A 21637-nucleotide genomic window follows, 5' to 3' on the forward strand; every position below is an offset into this window, starting at 1 on the left:
AACCTTTAATATTTATTTAGGCTGAAGAGGAGCTGAAGCAGGCTGAGACTCAGGCCAGAGAGTTCCTGGCGGAGGAGGGAGAGACGGAAGACGACATTGAGGATGAGATTGCTATCATTAAGGTAATTCATTGATTGATAAGGATAAGATAATAGCCATTATGGCAAACATTGCACTAAAGCCTCGTTTTTTTTTTATTTTCAGTTAATTAATAAATTGGCCATAGTTTCTCAGTGGTTTGGTCTTAGGATTAGTAGAGAAAATTTTGATATTTATGTCAGACTCAAGACTTCAAGCCTCTTGTTGAGCATCATACAGTCAAATTTAAAGTAAATGTACTTACAGTTTTTAATTGCAAGAAAATATAGTTTCTGTCCAAATAGTATCTAAAGAACGAATCTTTATGGAGTAAATATGTTATTACATGGTACAAATAATAACACTATTCTGATGATTTTGTTTTTTAGGTGCAATTAGCGTATGTGCTACAGATGCAAGGAAAGGAGAAGGAAGCACAAGCCTTGTACAACACTGTTCTCAAGAACAAGCCCAATGATATTGGTTTAGTTGCTGTAGCCAGTAATAACTTGCTTACAATCAATAGGTAGGTTCTCTTATTTTCAACTAGTATTATATTTTAGAACTGCCTCAACCTTAAATTAATTTGATTAAACAGAAAATTTGTTGATAAAACAACAAAAGTTGTTGAAACATTTGTTATTGGGGGGGGGGGGGGGGTACTTTATTTTGTGTACCAAGGTGGTCAATCCAAATCTGATTATTGTAATTGGTAAATTTTTAACCTAAGTCAGAATCCGAAATTCGTGAAAAACTGAGTGTTGTTTAAATCCGTCATTATATTGATAATCTAATGAGGTCCAAATCTGATTTTGTTAAAAGTACTACGAATTTCTAGCATGTCACTTCTTTTCTTGGTAAAGTTAATTTTCTTACAACTTGTTAATCCATAACAGTATATACTAAACCAGATTAATTTCCATTCTATTTCAGGGATCAGAACATCTTTGACAGTAAGAAGAAGCTGAAGGCCACAACCGCAGAAGGCTTAGAGAACAAACTGACCACCAACCAGAGAGGTCAAATTGCCAGGAACCAGGCTCTGCTGGCCATGTTTACAGCTCAGGTAAAGTTTTAGAAACTGTTATTACTTCCAGCTTTACGCCAGTCATAAAAGAGGTCTCTTAAAAATATTTTTATTTTGGAACTAAAATATACAGCTAAATGTATTATTGCTTACATGTTAAGTAATTTTTTAGTAACTTTCCATCCCACAATGGGAGGGAGATTGTAGAAAATTTAGTCTTGTGATTATTTTTATACAGCTAAGTTTTTTTCAGTTTTGGTTTGCAATGCTTACATTTTTTCATTTGTGATTATTAATTTACTTTTTAGGATAACATTTTATCTAAGATAAATCTTACATATTTAATTTTGTTACAGGTTGACCTATGTAAACAACTGGTGGACCAACTTGATAGTAACATTGTTCCAGACAAGGATTACATTATTTTATTATAGGTTGACCTATGTAAACAACTGGTGGACCAACTTGACAGTAACATTGTTCCAGACAAGGATTACATTATTGCTGGTGTGCTTGCCAAATCAGGTTAAAACTTTATTCCATTTCATTTATTGGGTTCATTCTGGTTGGATACATAAATACTTAGGGGGAGATAGAATCATGACTGATAAAAATATGCCGATATGAAATTTCCCATTTTATACTAAAAATTCAAAATGCATAACTGCACCAAAAAGCCTACAAGATATTTATCTGTTTAGACAGATTATTACAATTTTTTAAATATTCACTGTGAAATGAAACTTAAAGGTTTAATATTTGTTTAGGCAAGTATACTGAAGCAGTAGGACAGTTGGAGAAGGATGATTCTGCCATTGGTATCCTTACTTCTGCACAGATACTTCTTAATGCCGGAGAGGTAAATTACACTATACTATTCAGGGAGTAAGGGAGGGGACAATGGATCGAATATTCAATTTTTAGGAGTCTCAGACTTTGGGTACTGGCTTAAAGGGAATGTGCAAGAATTTAGCAGTTTCTGACTGACTTTGGGTACTAGCGCACAGAATGCCGCTAACTCGTTTGTTAATTTTGAATATTGCAGACAAGTATCAATAAACTTAATTTGTTATGATGTGGCTGGTTTTAAAATTTTTTTTCTCTCCAGAAAATAAAATTTCATAGATAAAAACTTTATTGTGATATTTGTTTAATAAACAACCTAAGAATCCAATTAAATTTTGGGTTATGGGTCTATGGGTTGAATGAAGTTCCAGGGAGATTTTTCTAGTTATTAATTACATAATGGTTACGTCAGTCTGATGTGCTGGTAATATAATTTTTAAATGAATGTTTATTTCTTGGAACTTTCTTCTTATTTTATTGTTTTCTGTATTGTATTAACTCTCCCTTTAAAATTTCCTCCATATTTTCTGGATTAATCTGGATTTCAAGGTCTTTCAGCAAATACTCTTAAATTGAATTAATTGCCCATTGTCCCCTTCCTTACTCCCTGATACTATTTAATTGAATCCTTGATTCATAGGTTAGATCGTCATGCAGATGGTTTTAAAGGCCCTGTTAGCTTTAAGAAATGTAGCTCACAGAAAAAGTGCTTTAAAAATTAAGAATATAAACAATTCATTATATTTAATTAGGGCCTATGATTTTATTTTGCAAGGATTAAAAGCACCTATTTTATTTACAAAATTCCAAAATAAATTGTAAAATATTTAGTTCATTTTATTAATTGCTAGTGGACACTTACGGAAAGGAGGGGGGGGGGGGGGAGATCGATCCAATTTATATTATTTTTTTTTCAGGGCAATCTATCATAGGAGGGAGGAGGTAACCTCTCTCAAAATTTTTACAAACCTTCCCTGGACCTATGAAAAGCTTCACTGTAAAGGAGAACCATATCGGTTCCGTGAATTGCGAGATCTTTCGCTACACACACACAGACAGATAAATATCTGGTTACTGTAACTTTTATGTAAGATGCATTTTAAATATTAGGTTTAAAATTCACAAAACTTTATCAAGGTTGAATTGGCCCTGAAGAAAATGGAGAGCTTGCCTGCTGACTGGAAGTTTCGACATGGAGTGCTGAGTGCTCTGGTAAGCCTGTACCTGGCCATGGATAACAGGGCAGCTGCAGCAGAGCTTCTCAAACAGGCCAGCGAAAGAAATTTGAAGAGGTAACTATGAGTTAAATTGCATCTGTTACGTAAATCGTATCGTATCCGCTCGTTGTTGGGTAGGTGATTGGTTCGAATTTCGGTCTAACTCTGCGTCTTCTAACTAAAGACTATAAAAATCATTTGTACAGCTGCTATGTCAGGTGTCTGACCTAAACGGTTAAGTTAAGGGAAATACCTTGTTCCAAAACAGATACCATAATATATGATTTGAAAAGGATTCCCGTCCTCTAGAGTTCTTCTTGGCTATCTAAGACTTAATTAAACATTTTTTCGAGTCCTTCGAATCAAGAACGGAGGTAGATAGAAATGAAAATGTCTATTATATGGATGAAATGTATTGCTCTTCTCCATTCCATTGCATTTCAAAATGCTGAGGTGGATTCTTAAAAAAAATTTGCCCCACTAATCGCTTAGTGGGGCAAAATTGTTTTCGTGAAAAATCCACCAAAATCACATTAAAAATCTACAAAAATTAAATAAAATCTTACGTTCATAACCCTTCTATGATTTTGTTTAATTTTTGTAGATTTTTAATGTGATTTTGGTGGATTTTTCACGAAAACAATTTTGCCCCACTAAGCGATTAGTGGGGCAAATTTATTTAAGAATCCAACTCTGTAATTGTTTTTTACAAAAATTTAGCTCTTTTGCTCATTTCTTCAGCCAGAAAAATAACAAGTTCCTTTTAAAATCTTCAAATAACTTTTGTTTTATTTTTAACACAATATGTATATAAAGATCTATTTATATTGTCACAAAACAATTAAATTGACTGTTGTGAAGATCTAAATGTTCAAACAAATGAGTTTTAATATTGTTTAGTAAGAACAAGGATTCCAGTGACATGAACGTAGTGTGGAGAAAAACTGCTGAATTCCATATGAATTCAGGTAAGGCAAATCATAAACAAGTTTTATGGTGGATTTTTACATGCGCAGGTTTTATGTAATTGAGTTAAATAAATAAGAGTATGTAAAAGTGATTTGTTTGCTTGTAACTGCGCTACTTATCACTGAGGAAGGAAGGGAACATTACACTGTAAATTACACTGGTACCTAATTTTTATAAACATACTACCAGCATTAGTTTTGGTTCAAAACTTTTAAAATGCTTGATTGGTTAGTTCAAACCAAATAATTTAATCTACAAAAAAAATGTAATTTTATTTGTCATTTTTGTAACGTACATTAATTTGTTGTTAATTTTCTTATCCCTTAAAATCCGTGATTAGTCATAAATAAAATATGCAGGTGAACCTTCTGTTGCCGCCAAGTCTCTGGAGGAAATGCTCCGCCTGAACTCTGACCTCCGCACTTTGGCTCAGCTCGTCCTTGCCTACGCTAAATTTGATCTTGATAAGGTAACCGTTTAGCTATGATTTTTACCTAATAAAGTTTGAAATAATGGAGTTCGCATGTATACATCTTATACTATCAACGAAATTATTTCGAAAAAAATCACAAATCCTTTACGTAGTTTTCAGCTTTCGTTGGGGGGGGGGGGGGAGGGGGGGGGCAGCACATCGTAGAACTGGTGACAGAAAAAAACGCTACTTAGATCGTTTAGTATCCGGTCATTTTGCTGTTTTAAAAATTGGCCCAGGAAAAAATACTCCCACCTCCCCAAAAACATAGACCTGTCCCTCAAATGCCCCTAAAGGCCTCTAGAGGCGTGGCTGGAAGTAGATTACATCTTTATCTCAGTATTTATCTGCTACTAACAAGACTGTACTTTTTTAGGCAATGCAAGCCGCCAAGAAGCTACCGCCGTTTAACGAAGAGTCGCTGAATGTAGACATCAACGCCTTGGAAGAGTCCGCCTTTGCCATGGGTAAGCTGAACATTAAGATTATATTAATATACACATTGACAACCACAAGGTTTCTGTTAAATGTCAATAAAATGAAGAAAAAAATTCAGTTTTAGTTCATAAGAAAAAATTACAATTGTAAATCAAGTTTTGTTCAAAAATCATCAAATGTTTTGTTCAGTTCAAGATACCACAAACAAAATCGTGCTAAAAATGTACATTTAATATATTGATTTTGAATTATAATATTATAATGCATGTCAAATTCAGGAAAATTCAGCCACTATATAATAGTTTTAAACAATTAGATTTCGGAATGTTGATTCATATGATGGATAACCACTTTGCTGCCACTCTATAATTGTTCATGTTCGTCTGTATTATTGTCTGATATGTCTAGGCAAGAGTTTGAAAAAGAACCCCATGACGCCCAAGGCTGGTAAAACTCCCAAGACCAACGAGGACGGAGGTGTCATCAAGAAGAAAACCAAGAAAAAGAAGAAGAGGCTGCCTAAGGTTTTTTTTCTATAAAAAAAAATTTGGTTAGGTTAAAACAGGATTTTGCAACTGGCTATTTAATGCAACTGAAGCATTTTTAATGTTCAAAATAGAATTGTTGATTATTAACTACTTTTGAAATAAAATAAAGACAGCTGCAGTTGGATTGTCATTTTCCGCTTGTTAGTTTTAAGGTTTTCTGTTTGTAGCTACAGATCTCTCATACTGCTAAACGTATATAGCTCATCTGTATAGTAAAGCTTCGTATAGGTCAAAGGAAGGTTTAAAACTATTTTAGGGGTAACTCAACTACACCCTTACAAAAAATATACCCCAAAAGATCTAAAATTAAAGAAAAGGGGTTTACCGCAAGTGCCCCTAGAGGCCTCCTTAATAATTATTTGCTTTGTTTAGAATTATGATCCTGATGCTAAACCTGATCCTGAAAGATGGTTACCTAAGTAAGTAAACTAAAAAAATGTACTTATATAATCATCTTATGTTTTTGCAACAATGCCAGGGATTTAGATTTTTTTTTATTAAAAAATAGATCTTGATTGAATCAGTGATCTTAAGGGATAAGACAATGGACGACAAATTGTAGATTAAAATTATTGGTTGGAAACTAAAAAGCTGGAACCAAACCTTCAATATTCTATATAAAAAAGTACCCAAAGTTTTTATAAGATAAAAATCTCTGATTACCATCCCCGATGTTAAGAAAACTTTGATTTTTTTTGCTGATAAGATAAATAAATTTGTAGAAAGGAGCGAAGCTACAACAAGCTCATTCCTGGCGCCAAACCCAAGAAAAGGAAGGGGCAGGAGAAATTCACTGGAGCTCAAGGTTACTTTTTATTACTTCTAGCGGAAACTCCTCTAACATCAAGGGAATGGGAGGGGAGGGGTTTAGTAAGATAGTTTAAAAACGACTTTTTAAGTTTTAAAATAAAAAAACCACAGCTATCCTGGGACATATTTAAATCTTTTCTAACTAGGTAACTCATTCGGTGCAGTGCACTACTAACTATAATAGGATGTAGGGACAATAAAACAAAATTTATCCTATAATTTTTTATTTTACTCTTTGAGAAGATAAATAAATATTAGATGTATTTCATGCTATTTGGCTATCAGTATACGTTTGGTCATAATTAAGACATAATTAAGCGTATTTGACTAAACGATTACACACAACTTTACGGAAAATACGCGAAAAAAATTACCCTTTTTTTCCAGGTTCAGCTGCCGGTCAGAGTGATACCTTCGACTACTCGGGCAAGTCAGCTGGTGGCAAGGAAGAGGCCACTTCTCCCCAGACAGGAAAGCAGTCAGCTCCCACCTGGTCAGCAGGCTCCAGACAGAGAAAGGGCGGTAGGAAAGGAAAGAGATAAGATTATGTCCTATGAATGGAACAGCAACTCAATCATGCTTATGTCCTTTTAGTTTATAATCATTATCTTTAAAATAAATATTCCCTTTACTTCAAAGTTTGTTAATATGACACTTTTTTATGAATTTTAAAATAGCTTAGGGGAATAGTTCCATGGAGAACTTTTGTTTAAAATCTCTTTAAAGATCTCACCTATTGAAAACTACATGATAAAAAATGATTTAATTTTTTTTCTTTGAAAAAATCTTTTCTGTGTATCAAAAAACAACTACCTAGTGTAATAGTAAATTAACCAATAATAGTTATTTATCGCATTGTATTACTATTATAGATAGCTTTTCTCGGGTAGTAAAATGAAAAATTATATGATTAAAATTATAATTTTAATATTCGTGGAAAATTATCTGTAATACTATGCTATACATGATTTTTCAGTATGGCTGAGAATCGGTTCTAATTCCAGCGGATATTAATCGGTTTCGAAATCGTTTTAAACTATAAAATGTGTCATAAGAACATTCTTTTTCCATTAAGTTCGCAATGATCAATTGCATTTTATCTATCTATTCAATATTGTGATATTTGATTCATTGTTAACTTTTACAGGGGCTTGTGGTCATTGAGGGGGGTGTAACACCCTCCTTCCGCAAGCCAATATGTTAGTAAATTTTGTTTTGTTTTATATTTTTAACAAAAATATTTATGTTATTTTTTTGCAAATAAAGAAATTTTGCATGATATCAAAAATCAATTTGTTTCCTTTTTATAAAATTGCTACCATATTGTTTAATAAATAAATTGCAAGATATTTAAATTGTTTTTGCCATTAACTATGATTATTTTGTTTTACAAATAGTTTTCAGAAAAATGTTGATTAGAATGAGAGTTATAATTAATGTTGGTCAAACATATTCAAGGTATAAGAATAAAGAAAATAAAAAAGTAAAAGAATGTCTGTCTATCTGAAGGTCGGTATGTAGCGAAGGATCTTAAAAAGAGCTGAACTGATATGGTTCTCCGTTACAGTGGAACTTTTACAGGTCCAGGGAAGCTTAATAACTATTTTTTTTTTTTTTGGGGGGGGGGGGGGGGGTAACACCACCTTCCCTTGATAAATCGCCTGTGGGTTAAAAAATATGCATAAATTAAATATATATGACTAATTCCCTATTTATAACATTAATAATCATTTTATGTATGCATACTAAAAAAACTGTTTCATATTTACTGTGATAATATGGGATAAAAAAAAGTAATAAGAGTAATAATATTTTTCAGATGTTTAAGAATATCCCAATACCGACAATTATCAACATCTTATTCATTATTTACTAAGGAATATTTCATTCAAATATATTTTATAGAACAAGAATAAGAAAACACATATGCAAAAATGGGATTTTCTCGGCTGCTATTTAAGATAATCTGCTGATTTTTTGGTAAAGTTGCCTCTAACTATAGTAAACAAGGGGGGGGGGGGCAAGTATAGGCTTTGTCTTAGGAGTGAGAGGATAGGTTATTTGGGAAAAAAGTTTAGTTTTGGGGTGTATTTTCCTTATATTTAAAAAATTTTTGATAGGTCTCCAGGTTCAAAACTAAACTTTTTTCCCAAATAACCTATCCTCTCACTCCTAAGACAAAGCCTGTGTTCCATTACTCACTTTGCCAGTTTGTCCATCATGATCTTTTTGTTGTGCTTCGCTACTTATGAATGTTGTCATCCTTGTTAAATTGAAATGAATATAAAATGTAAAACAGAGATATAGCGAGAAGCATGAATGGGCTGAATTACAATCAGGAATATTTACGTTTCTGTGAATTGTTGACACTACCTGCAAACTCGCTAATAATATCATTTAATATATGGATTTGCGTTTTTCCTTCAAAGTGAATTGTTACTTTGATGTTACATCAGATTTTCATGTTCTCTAATAAAGTGAAACTCGCAGCGGGCTAGAATAACGAATCAATCACCTTTAACCCATTTCTTCCCCTCCTACTGGATGAACGAACTGACTTAAAAATAAAGTCCATGTAAGTAACTTAAATTGACGACAAATTTCCCCTGTCATAATATCCACGTATATTTAATATCCATTGTTTAAAAAAATGTTTTGGTGTTTAAATGTCGTCTTTGTGTATTGCAGTGTAAACATAAAATATTTGAGCAGATAATACTGTAAAAATTGGAATTAGTAAATATGCTGCTGATGCCTTAGGTATGTAATTTTATCTTGTTTGCAAAGGGGTAGTTTCACGAAATGCATTTGAACTTAATTTAGTGAACCGCATATTTTATCCTGGTTAAATGGTTAAACTACATTTATATGGCATATATTTGAAAAAATTTCAATTTTCTACCACATAGTTTTTGAAATATAAAGACTTGAAAATCGTCTTTTTAAATTGCATATATCACAAAAAGACAATTTTCAGGTCTTGATATTTTAAAAACTACGTGGTAGAAAATTGAATTTATTTCAAATATATGCTATTTAAATGTAGTTTACCCCATTAACTAAGAAAAAATATGCGGTTCACTAAATTAAGTTCAAATGCATTTCGTAAAACTACCCCTTTAATTTTGATTTCAGCAGGGAGGGAGGGAGAGGACATTGGACTATGAATTACACTGGTACTAAAAGGTTTACAACCTCGTTATCTTTTTGGTTGGTACAATAACTTTTCTCGTATTCATTCGAATCTGGTGGATAGGAACCGGTTTTCATCCATAAGAAAAAACTATGTCTAGCATCGTATTATATCTAGCTTTCTATCAATATAAAAATGTACAATCATAAGATTAAAACCAGTTGTACATTCTATATCCGCGGAAAGCTGTTTATAATACGATGCGAGAAATAACTATTATTGAATTTTTATTCACGAGTTCCTAACTTTTTAAACAATAATTCTAATCTACGGAATTGCCATTTTTAATTAAGACAAGTGGGAATGTAAATCAATTTATTTTCCATTGTACCTAGATATCAACTGCGGTGCTGTTTTAAATATCAATCCGCCAAAAAGATTTGACTGAATATCACACAATCCGTAGTCCTGATAATTTGATTTAATGCTATCGAATTTTTCTACTTCCAACCCCTTCTATAAACAGATGTTGTTGTTGTTGTAGCTCTTCCTTCTTAACCATTATCGTCGATTGGCAGTCCAAGAAATCTTGCTGCTTGTTTGGGTTTTTTCCATAAATCGTGAACTGTGAGCTGCGTGGGATTTTGTGGACATTCAAATATGTGTTCAGTGGTGTGAATGGAGACATTACATTTATCACATTTATCACTGAGGGAAGGGTCAAGTCTTGCTTTATAACTATTTAGATGCTTGCTGAAACCAGAACGAAGCTGAGACAATGTAGATCTGGTGATTCTAGGTAGCTCCTTTTCTGTTTTACTAATCTTGGGGGGCCGTGAGTTGAGGACTCTGTTGTTGCCAAGGTTGTTGATGGAGTCTCTGACAGATCTGGTATGGATAGTCTTAAGCAGTCTCTTGTAAGTTGTTGGTGCCAAATTTGGTGAGGATATCCTGTTTATTTCCTCTCCAAAGCATGTTGTCAATGTTGGTTTGGTTACTCTGGGAGGTGGTGGTGCAGAGAGATCTGTGTAATTAGGATGGTTCTGGGTCTAAGTTGATAAAAGGAATTGCTTGCTTAGCATGTGGCAACGATCCTTAACAGGCATCATCTCAGTTTCTTGATGTACATGATCTGAGCTGGCAATCTTATGGCAACCTGTGGCAATCTTTAGAGCAGAATTTTGGGCAATCTGAAGTTGGTTCCAGGATGTCTTACTTAATGCTGGTGTCCAGATTGGGCAACAGTATGAAATTACTGATTGTCCAATTGCCTTATAGGTATTAGTGATTGTTTCTTTATCCTTGCCCCAATCAGAGCCAGTCAAGGCTTTAAGGATGTTATTACGCGTCTGGACTTTAGCTTTAAGATCTTCAGTGTGTTGTTTGAAAGATAAAAGATTGTCAAAAGTCACACCAAGAAATTTTGGCTTCTTGACAGTTGGTACCTGTTCGCCATTTATCTCTATGGGCAATTCTGTGTTGCATTCATTGGAAGCTGTTGTAAAGAGAGTGGCTGAAGATTTTGATGGGGATATGAACAGGTTTCTACTTTTGAACCAGGTGTCCAAGGTGTTAAGGTAGGCATTTATCTCAAGACAGACGGCTGGTATATCCGTCCCAGAATTGAGTACATTAGAGTCGTCAGCATAACTAACTAGTCTAATGTTTCCAGGTGGGAGTGGCATCTTTGACATGTAGAGATTGAAGAGTATTGGGGACAATACTCCGCCTTGTGGGACACCCTGTTTCATCTTTCTTAGGGGAGACTTTGAGCCTCTGAAGATGACAAAAGTTTGTCTGCCTCTCAGGTAAGAACAGAGAAATCTCTTAATATAGCCGTTGAGTGGGAGGTCTAAAATATCCTTTAGTAGAAGCTGATGGTCAACTGTATCAAAGGCTTTGCTGAGGTCAATGGCTACAGAGATTGTGCGGTCAACAGGTTTCTTCTTATTCAGTCCATTAGTGATGTGGTTCTTGATGTCTTGGAGGGCTGTAGTTGTTGAACGGGCCTTTCTGAATCCATGCTGGTGGTCAGCAAGTTGAATGGATTCATTGAGTGATGGGAGGAGAAGTGCTTCAAGAATTTTTGCCAAAGGGGAGAGAAGAGAAATAGGCCGGTAGCTGGATCCTTCATCGGCGGGTTTGCCCGGTTTAAGTAAAGGGATAATTTTACCTTGTTTCCAGATACCAGGAATAATTCCACTGTTGACTGATCTGTTGTAGAGTTCTGTAAGAAAGTTAATGCCATGGGGTCCGATGTTCTTGAGCATGATTGGTGAGATGTCGTCAGGGCCAAGAGCTTTGGAGCTCTTGGATTTCTGGATAGCTTTCTTTACCTGGGAAGGTGTAAAGTGAACCTTGGAGCCTTTAGGGTTTTTAAGATTCCTGAGGTAGTTTCTGAGGCGTTGATCAGGTTTCTTGTCACAGGAAGGGGTATATTGTTTGTTGAACTTTTTTGCCATTTTTTGAGGGTCATTTGTAATCTTGTTGTTAAATTTAATGCCCTGATTTTCTGGTTGTTTAGGTAGGTTGTTCAATCCTTTTATTGTTTTCCAAAGTTTTCTGGAACCCTGTTGACATTTAGAGAGATGGTCAGTCCATTTCTTCTTGCGATGTTCATTAGCAATTTTATTTATGTTGTTATTAAGTTCAGGGATCCTGTTGTCATTAGGATTGTGTTTCCTTATTTCATCTCGTTCCTCAATAAGGCTAACAGCTTCTCTAGGCAGAGCATTAAAGACCTTTGGAATCCTGCCAGCTGGGATGTACTTTCCAGCTGCTTTTTGGATGGTTTTCCTGAAGTATTTTTCGGCATTGTGAATGTCCTTGTCTTCATCTCCAATGTGGCGAGCATTGGCGAAAATTTCTTCAGTATGATTCTTAAAGCCTTCCCAGTCAGCTTTATCAAAGTTGACATAGGTCTGCTTTTTGGCTCTAGTCTTTTGGATGTCTGCAGATAGGCTGATTACAATTGGTAGATGGTCAGATTTCATTTTGTGTTCAACTTTCCAGGTGGTACATGGAATGAGGTTAGATGAAGCAAATCTGATATCTGGAGCTGTAGATGAGTTGGTAGTGACTCTGGTTGGTAGATCTTCATTTATTACACCAAAGTTTATTCCAGAGATGCTGTCCACTATGTCTCGGCCTCTAGGATCTGGAGAATCCTCAGAGTACCAGAGTTCATGGTGTGCATTGAAGTCTCCCAGGACCAAGGATGAATCTGACAGGTCACTGAACAGATAGTTTATTGGAGGACTATAGTCTTGGGCACAGCTACTGGTAGGTGGAATATATACATTTCTTATTTTTAGAGGTTTCTGTTTGCCAGGTATGCTGATGGTAATAGATTCTGTATGAGGATCATTTTTGAGGGCATTAGGTGTTACTTCTAGTTGGAAAGGGATGTCTTCGTGCACAAGGAAGGCAACCCCTCCTCCTTTGTTTGTCCCTCGATCTTTCCTAACCAGGTTGAAGTTTTTGATGGCAGGTAGCTTGGATTTATCAGTTAATTTGGTTTCTTGGATGGCAGCTATCTTAATATCATCCTTCTCAATAAAGTGGAGTAGTTCATCTAGTTTTCCACTAATGCCGTTGATGTTATATTGAAGGAGATTAAGGTTTCCAACAGGTTTAGGGGTGGAGGGGGGAGTGGGGGGAGTAGGCAGGGGTGGAGCTGGTGGGGGGGAAGGGGGTGGTTGTCTGGAGCAGCAGGGTCCATGCCAGGTTTTAAGTTTTTGTCTTTCTTTGATGGATTTGAGATTAGAGCATTTAACATGGATCCAGTTTGAGCAGCAGTCACATTGTACAGCATATGATGAAAGTCTTTTTGTACAAATGTTACAGAACCAAGGTCCAGGGTTTTGTTCAACTCCTGCTCTGATAAGTAGCAGCCGAATGAGGGTAGCAGGTAGGTATTCATTCTTTGTCAGGTAAATTAAAAACACAGTGCAGAGGATAGCTCATTGTCAGATTTATGGAAAAACCAGATGGTTGTGGTTGACGATATGGATAGATGGTTGAGAGTCTATAAACAGATGATTTTCAGCACAGTTGCGCATTTTTGGCGCGAATTTCATTTGTTGTGATTATAGGTGATGTTATTGTATAGGTGATGTAGTGTATGCAGCTCTGCCCGATAAGGGGGATGAAATTTTTGCCAACTCTGAATGTGGTGCTATAGGTAGATTTTTAGTAGCGCAGCTACTGTATAATTCTATACATTATATACGTATATTTCAATCTATACGTCACGTATATTATCTTCATGGTATTGTTTTTTTTATATAGCCTCGTCATTTATAGGTAGTTCATACAAATAAAGATTCGAACCAGCATACGTGCACTTGCTGGACTGATCAAATGGACATATTTTAACCATCTCGGATGCTTTACTGAACGCACATACACACATTTTAATAGAATACAGAAGGCCTTTCTATTAACCATTTAAGAATTACACACTGACTTTTAATAATAAATATTGATTATATCCTAAACAACTTAACAATTTTATTTTTAATAATTTAGAATCAGTTAAAGCAGCGTCTGAGATATATTCTCCTATTCCTGGCATCGTAGTTGAAAAGGTATTATTATTTTTATATATTTAGACCTCTAGATGCACAATAAACATGGGAGGGGAGGGGTCAACCCGCTAATTTAATATTTTTGTTTACACGAAAAGATTCAAAAATTTTATTTGGACGAGTTAATTTTTGTAGAAGCTATTTTGAGGTTGAATGTTTGTACAATCTCCCTTCCCTGAGAGTTAATAAGAAAATTATTACTTGGATGTTACACCATTTTTTCATGTTCTCTAGTAAAGTGAAACTCGCAGCAGGCTAAAATAACGTTACCTCCATTCACCCCCTTTACTTTATTCCCTCCCCTTACCACCGATTGGAAGAAAAACTGACCTATAAGTGATGTCCATGTTAGCAACCTAATTGACGACAATTTTCCCCCTGTCGTACTATCCATGTATTCTACATCCAAACACAAAACTATAAGAAGCTGCTTCTCCAACTTATTGAATTACTGAAACTTATTTGTTTAAGAATGAGAAAGTAGAAGAGAAGCCAGGATTAATTAACACTGACCCTGAGGCCACTGGCTGGCTTTTCAGGTAAGGACTTTCCCTAAAACTTTAAAAGATTCCCATAAGTAGGAAATAAGGACGTCAAAGTGTTTAAAATGTGAAGTAATTACTTGATTTCTCGAAAACTAAGGACTTTGAACTATGGCGTGAAACTTGGAAGATTTTATTGTGTGTTAAAAAAATAGGAACTATCACTTTATCCTCTTCCCCTTGGGCGTCCTTGATATCATTGTAACACATAGTCTTCATCCGTACGTCTTCCATTATTTTTGTGGTTTAATATCATCGAGCTTCGCTACTTATGTATGTTGTCATCCTTATTTAACTATAATATTATTTCCAGTATCGCTTTGAAACCGATTAATATCCGTTGGATACCAATCGGTTTTTAGGTACCTACTGAAAAGGAGGATGTGCTTAAGGACCATTTGGGCAGGGGGGGGGGGGGTTTACTCGAGAACCCTTAGAGCTAGAGGGAGCTAATTTTGGATTTAAGCTTCTATGGGGCCAAAGTTACTTTTAAAATTATCGTCGACCCCCCACCCCCCCCCAAAAATTTTTTTTTTGGGGGGGGGGGTAAAAATTTTTTTTATTGCATTTCTCGCCGAATTAGGCAATTTGGAATCATTTGAGACCATGTTATTTTTTTCAAAAATTTTTCGCCTTACAAGCAACCCTGAGGGGGGACTTAGTCATTTTTTTCAAATTCTCGTTTATGAAGGTATATCTTAAATACAGTATGCTACTCTCTTAGTTTTAAAGATAATTGGATGAAATCTTTTTGATTGTGTCACTAATTACCCCAAGTTTTGGTATCTTTAAAAAAAAAACGGCGGCGGGACCGCCGCTCCCGCCGTCCGCCGCCGTTTTCCGCCGCCACCAAAAAAGAAATTTTTTATTGCATTTCTCGCCGAATTAGGCAATTTGGAATCATTTGAGACCATGTTATTTTTTCAAAAATTTTTCCCCTAACAAGCAACCCTGCGGGGGGGACTTAGTCATTTTTTTCAAATTCTCGTTTATGAAGGTATATCTTAAATACTGTATGCTACTCTCTTAGTTTTAAAGATAATTGGATGAAATCTTTTTGATTGTGTCACTAATTACCCCAAGTTTTGGTATCTTTAAAAAAAAACGGCGGCGGGACCGCCGCTCCCGCCGTCCGCCGCCGTTTTCCGCCGCCACCAAAAAAGAAATTTTTATTGCATTTCTCGCCGAATTAGGCAATTTGGAATCATTTGAGACCATGTTATTTTTTCAAAAATTTTTCCCCTAACAAGCAACCCTGCGGGGGGGACTTAGTCATTTTTTTCAAATTCTCGTTTATGAAGGTATATCTTAAATACTGTATGCTACTCTCTTAGTTTTAAAGATAATTGGATGAAATCTTTTTGATTGTGTCACTAATTACCCCAAGTTTTGATTCAGTTATGTTAAAAAGTATTATTTAAAAAAATCAGGTTGATATCTTTAAAAATAAGCTCAGAACTCATATTTTTAGCGTTTGGGGGGTTTTTGTGCTCCACAAGCCCTAAGAAGGAAAGTCCCAAAATGAATCTGTAATGGTTCGTTGATTCAGTTATGTTAAAAAAGTATTATTTAAAAAAAATCAGCTTGATATCTTTAAAAATAAGCTCAGAACTCATATTTTTAGCGTTTGGGGGTTTTTTGTGCTCCACAAGCCCTAAGAAGGAAAGTGCCGAAATTCAATTTTCAAAGTTTTATGTGTACATCCAGTCGTATAAGAGAGCCTACAAAAAGAATTAGGTTGATAACTATAAGAATAAGCCCACACGGCCTTCCCAAACTTGGGTAAGGTTGATATCTTTAAAAATAAGCTCAGAACTCATATTTTTAGCGTTTGGGGGGTTTTTGTGCTCCACAAGCCCTAAGAAGGAAAGTGCCGAAATTCAATTTTCAAAGTTTTATGTGTACATCCAGTCGTATAAGAGAGCCTACAAAAAGAATTAGGTTGATAACTATAAAAATAAGCCCACACGGCCTTCCCAAACTTGGGGTAAGGGGGGGGGGGGGAAGTTTGTACAGTTATAGGAAATGAAATTCAGTACTAAAGTTTGGGAGGGCCGTGTGGGTTTGTTTTTAGAGTTATCAACCTAATTCTTTTTGTGAGCTCTCTTATATGACTGGATCTACACATAAAACTTTGAAAATTGAATTTTGGGACTTTCCCTCTAGGGGCTAGTGGAGCAAAAGACCCCCCCAAACACTAAAAATTTAAGTTCTGAGCTTATTTTTAGAGATATTGAGATTATTTTTTTTTCAGAATTTGGAATCATTTGAGACCATGTTATTTTTTTCAAAAATTTTTCGCCTTACAAGCAACCCTGCGGGGGGACTTAGTCATTTTTTTCAAATTCTCGTTTATGAATGTATATCTTAAATACAGTATGCTACTCTCTTAGTTTTAAAGATAATTGGATGAAATCTTTTTGATTGTGTCACTAATTACCCCAAGTTTTGGTATCTTTAAAAAAAAACGGCGGCGGGACCGCCGCTCCCGCCGTCCGCCGCCGTTTTCCGCCGCCACCAAAAAAGAAATTTTTATTGCATTTCTCGCCGAATTAGGCAATTTGGAATCATTTGAGACCATGTTATTTTTTCAAAAATTTTTCCCCTAACAAGCAACCCTGCGGGGGGGACTTAGTCATTTTTTTCAAATTCTCGTTTATGAAGGTATATCTTAAATACTGTATGCTACTCTCTTAGTTTTAAAGATAATTGGATGAAATCTTTTTGATTGTGTCACTAATTACCCCAAGTTTTGATTCAGTTATGTTAAAAAGTATTATTTAAAAAAATCAGGTTGATATCTTTAAAAATAAGCTCAGAACTCATATTTTTAGCGTTTGGGGGGTTTTTGTGCTCCACAAGCCCTAAGAAGGAAAGTCCCAAAATGAATCTGTAATGGTTCGTTGATTCAGTTATGTTAAAAAAGTATTATTTAAAAAAAATCAGGTTGATATCTTTAAAAATAAGCTCAGAACTCATATTTTTAGCGTTTGGGGGGTTTTTGTGCTCCACAGGCCCTAAGAAGGAAAGTGCCGAAATTCAATTTTCAAAGTTTTATGTGTACATCCAGTCGTATAAGAGAGCCTACAAAAAGAATTAGGTTGATAACTATAAAAATAAGCCCACACGGCCTTCCCAAACTTGGGTAAGGTTGATATCTTTAAAAATAAGCTCAGAACTCATATTTTTAGCGTTTGGGGGGTTTTTGTGCTCCACAAGCCCTAAGAAGGAAAGTGCCGAAATTCAATTTTCAAAGTTTTATGTGTACATCCAGTCGTATAAGAGAGCCTACAAAAAGAATTAGGTTGATAACTATAAAAATAAGCCCACACGGCCTTCCCAAACTTGGGTAAGGTTGATATCTTTAAAAATAAGCTCAGAACTCATATTTTTAGCGTTTGGGGGGTTTTTGTGCTCCACAAGCCCTAAGAAGGAAAGTGCCGAAATTCAATTTTCAAAGTTTTATGTGTACATCCAGTCGTATAAGAGAGCCTACAAAAAGAATTAGGTTGATAACTATAAAAATAAGCCCACACGGCCTTCCCAAACTTGGGTAAGGTTGATATCTTTAAAAATAAGCTCAGAACTCATATTTTTAGCGTTTGGGGGGTTTTTGTGCTCCACAAGCCCTAAGAAGGAAAGTGCCGAAATTCAATTTTCAAAGTTTTATGTGTACATCCAGTCGTATAAGAGAGCCTACAAAAAGAATTAGGTTGATAACTATAAAAATAAGCCCACACGGCCTTCCCAAACTTGGGTAAGGTTGATATCTTTAAAAATAAGCTCAGAACTCATATTTTTAGCGTTTGGGGGGTTTTTGTGCTCCACAAGCCCTAAGAAGGAAAGTGCCGAAATTCAATTTTCAAAGTTTTATGTGTACATCCAGTCGTATAAGAGAGCCTACAAAAAGAATTAGGTTGATAACTATAAAAATAAGCCTACACGGCCTTCCCAAACTTGGGGTAAGGGGGGGGGGGAAGTTTGTACAGTTATAGGAAATGAAATTCAGTATAAAAGTTTGGGAAGGCCGTGTGGGCTTATTTTTATAGTTATCAACCTAATTCTTTTTGTAGGCTCTCTTATACGACTGGATGTACACATAAAACTTTGAAAATTGAATTTCGGCACTTTCCCTCTAGGGGCTAGTGGAGCAAAAGACCCCCCCAAACACTAAAAATTTAAGTTCTGAGCTTATTTTTAGAGATATTGAGATTATTTTTTTTTCAGAAACCTTTTTTAACAAAACCAAACTAAGTAATCATTGGAGATTTCATTTTTGGACTTTCCTTCTAGGGGCTTGTGGAGCAAAAGATCCCCCCAAAAAACTAAAAATATGAGTTCTAAGCTTATTTTAAAAGATATCAACCTGATTTTTTTAAATAATACTTTTTTAACATAACCGAATCAACGAACCATTACAGATTTCATTTGGGACTTTCCTTTTAGGAGCTTGTTGAGCAAAAGACCCCCAAAATAAGCTCAGAATGCATATTTTTAGTGTTTTTGGGGGTCTGTTGCTCCACAAGCCCCTAGAAGGAAAGTCCCAAAATGAAATCTGTAATGGTTCGTTGATTCAATTATGTTAAAAAGTATTATTTAAAAAAAATCAGGTTGATATCTTTAAAAATAAGCTCAGAACGATATTTTTGGTGTTTTTGGGGGTCTGTTGCTCCACAAGCCCCTAGAAGGAAAGTTCCAAAATGAAATCTGCAATGATTACTTAGTTTGGTTATGTTAAAAAAGGTTTCTGAAAAAAAATCATCTCAATATCTCTAAAAATAAGCTCAGAACTTAAATTTTTAGTGTTTGGGGGGGGGGGTCTTTTGCTCCACTAGCCCCTAGAAGGAAAGTCCCAAAATGAAATCTGTATTGGTTCGTTGATCTAGTTATGTTAAAAAAGTTTTATTTAAAAAAAATCAGGTTGATATCTTTAAAAAAAAGCTCAGATCGCATATTTTTAGTGTTTTTGGGGGTCTGTTGCTCCACAAGCCCCTAGAAGGAAAGTCCCAAAATGAAATCTCCAATGATTACTTAGTTTGGTTTTGTTAAAAAAGGTTTCTGAGAAAAAATCATCTCAATATCTCTAAAAATAAGCTCAGAACTTAAATTTTTAGTGTTTGGGGGGGTCTTTTGCTCCACTAGTGTGCTATTCTAATGAAAGCATGTTTAGGTTGAACGAGAAATACATGGTTGAGAGCTGTCCTGGACGATTGGCTATTGTATTCGTTGTCTGTTTTTAAAAACATTTCAAACCCCTTTTTCTTTTCAGACAACTAATATAATGCCTGTTGTCCCTTACTCATTGTAAATTGGTGTACTGGATAATCTACAGGTACACCAATAAATCATATTGTATTGTATTTAAAGTATACCCTGTGACTAGTCCCACTAACTGGTAGAGGTGGCTTTATGTCTGTTTACTTAGGGCCACTCTTCGTTCGACATGTCACTCTCAAATTTAGGTTTCTTATGATTTTCACCCAAATAATTGAAATACATTTAGGTGATATCATCAAGATCCCCTAAACAACAGCCTAAACTACTTACAGATAAAATACCATTTCCGTGTAGACGCCCTCCCCATACCATAGTTGGAGAGCTAACGGCTGAAGGATCATTTGTGTGACAACCTGGTCATAAGAACAAGGTAAACCCCTTTGTTCATGAACTTGGTATTAATTGACATCAAATGGACCGAACGGATAACCATTTGACATTGATGAAATAACGAGTAGATATTGATTAGTACAGACAATTTAACAATACAGTACTTTAAGAGATCTGTCAGTTTCCAGTTGAGCCAGATAGAACTCTCCCAAAAAGAGGGGACTAGGCGAAGCTTCAGTTCCTTACTTTTCTGTTCAACTCAACCTTTGACTAGGGCGGACATGACGCAGTTGTAGTCCTTTCTCAGAATATTTAGTTCTTTCATCCTGACACAATCAAATAGACACCCCTATAATTGTGTCTTGGTACTTACAAGGGCAAGCACTTGTCACTGAACACTCTCACCCTATCCCCCGATGAGGGAGGCATTTATCACAAAACCTGAGGGAGCTTTAACTCGTGCTAGAACCAACCGCATACTGCAAATTATCACTTCTGAAACTGTATCATCACGCTCTACTAGATCACAATCAGATTCTGCAATCACTAGACCTGCTCGTTTCACACCCAAAAGAGTTATATGCACAAAAAGACCATTGCATACACCCTTTGAGCTTCCTAAACGTAAGATCAAAAGATCACAGCCGGTGAAACGTAACCTTAAGCCTGTTGTGTCAACTCGCAGGTCAAGCCCATCCCAAACCACCCCCCTGAGAGACCTTATCCTTGATATACCTGTGGATAGGTCACCATCCCCAATCACCAATAGAAGCCGCTCATTATCACCATTCTGTGGTTTCCACACACCCTCTTCAACACAAGAAGCCCCCCATTTACCTTCAACACCAATACATGTTCGTGGCCAACTTTCTACCAACAAACTCAATCAACTAGCCCCACGAACCCCTACTTCCCCCAACAATACTGAGGTGTTTGAGCTACCCCCCCAAGAATTAGTGTGGGATAACTTTTCTCCCAAATCTTCCTATCAAGAACAGGGATCAATCATTGAAGCTGCTTTGGATCAACTCTTTACAGAGCAGAATCAGGTGGAAGAAGACATCGTTTTTGCCAATAATAGCAGAAACCGGCTCATATTAGACGACGAGCTACCAGGTTCCGCACACAACGCATCTACGTCTACTCACAATATTAGTGTGAGTTCCTTGTCTGGCATTCAAGACTTCCTGACATCAACCATGACAGAAGAGGCAGCCAAGCTCTTAACAGTGTGTGACACCTGCCTGATGTTTGACGAGGATTGCGAAGACATAGTAGAAGATTTGGATGCTTGGACAACTGCTAGATTAGAAGAGGTTGAGAAGGAACTCAATGAGAAGCGTAAAGGCCTGCAGCAAGCA

General features: G+C 35.8%; 2 protein-coding genes across 3 annotated transcripts in view; both read left to right on the forward strand.

Moving 5' to 3' along the window:
* Srp72 (signal recognition particle 72) overlaps positions 1 to 7814 on the forward strand; it is a 12834-nt gene extending 5020 nt beyond the window's left edge. The window contains exons 7-20 of one of the 2 annotated variants that reach the window (XM_080170274.1): positions 21 to 122; positions 468 to 604; positions 1012 to 1144; positions 1540 to 1630; positions 1873 to 1964; positions 3089 to 3243; positions 4069 to 4136; positions 4497 to 4606; positions 4986 to 5076; positions 5456 to 5571; positions 5968 to 6014; positions 6318 to 6400; positions 6793 to 7043; positions 7461 to 7814. In XM_080170274.1, the coding sequence (XP_080026400.1) occupies positions 21 to 122; positions 468 to 604; positions 1012 to 1144; positions 1540 to 1630; positions 1873 to 1964; positions 3089 to 3243; positions 4069 to 4136; positions 4497 to 4606; positions 4986 to 5076; positions 5456 to 5571; positions 5968 to 6014; positions 6318 to 6400; positions 6793 to 6947 (1380 nt within the window). In that variant the 3' untranslated portion in view covers positions 6948 to 7043; positions 7461 to 7814. The remainder of the gene's footprint in view (positions 1 to 20; positions 123 to 467; positions 605 to 1011; positions 1145 to 1539; positions 1631 to 1872; positions 1965 to 3088; positions 3244 to 4068; positions 4137 to 4496; positions 4607 to 4985; positions 5077 to 5455; positions 5572 to 5967; positions 6015 to 6317; positions 6401 to 6792; positions 7044 to 7460) is intronic. The other variant, XM_080170273.1, reaches the window with a different exon arrangement.
* The window catches only part of LOC145326839 (glycine cleavage system H protein-like), a 24652-nt gene continuing 10820 nt past the window's right edge, over positions 7806 to 21637 (forward strand). The window contains exons 1-7 of the mRNA XM_080170277.1: positions 7806 to 7863; positions 8225 to 8280; positions 8703 to 8741; positions 9115 to 9165; positions 13650 to 13721; positions 14069 to 14127; positions 14599 to 14666. Of these exons, the coding sequence (XP_080026403.1) occupies positions 7814 to 7863; positions 8225 to 8280; positions 8703 to 8741; positions 9115 to 9165; positions 13650 to 13721; positions 14069 to 14127; positions 14599 to 14666 (395 nt within the window). The 5' untranslated portion in view covers positions 7806 to 7813. The remainder of the gene's footprint in view (positions 7864 to 8224; positions 8281 to 8702; positions 8742 to 9114; positions 9166 to 13649; positions 13722 to 14068; positions 14128 to 14598; positions 14667 to 21637) is intronic.

This window comes from Acartia tonsa, chromosome 8 (genome assembly GCF_053477335.1).
Source record: "Acartia tonsa isolate MP-2025a chromosome 8, ASM5347733v1, whole genome shotgun sequence".
NCBI lineage: Eukaryota > Metazoa > Arthropoda > Copepoda > Calanoida > Acartiidae > Acartia > Acartia tonsa.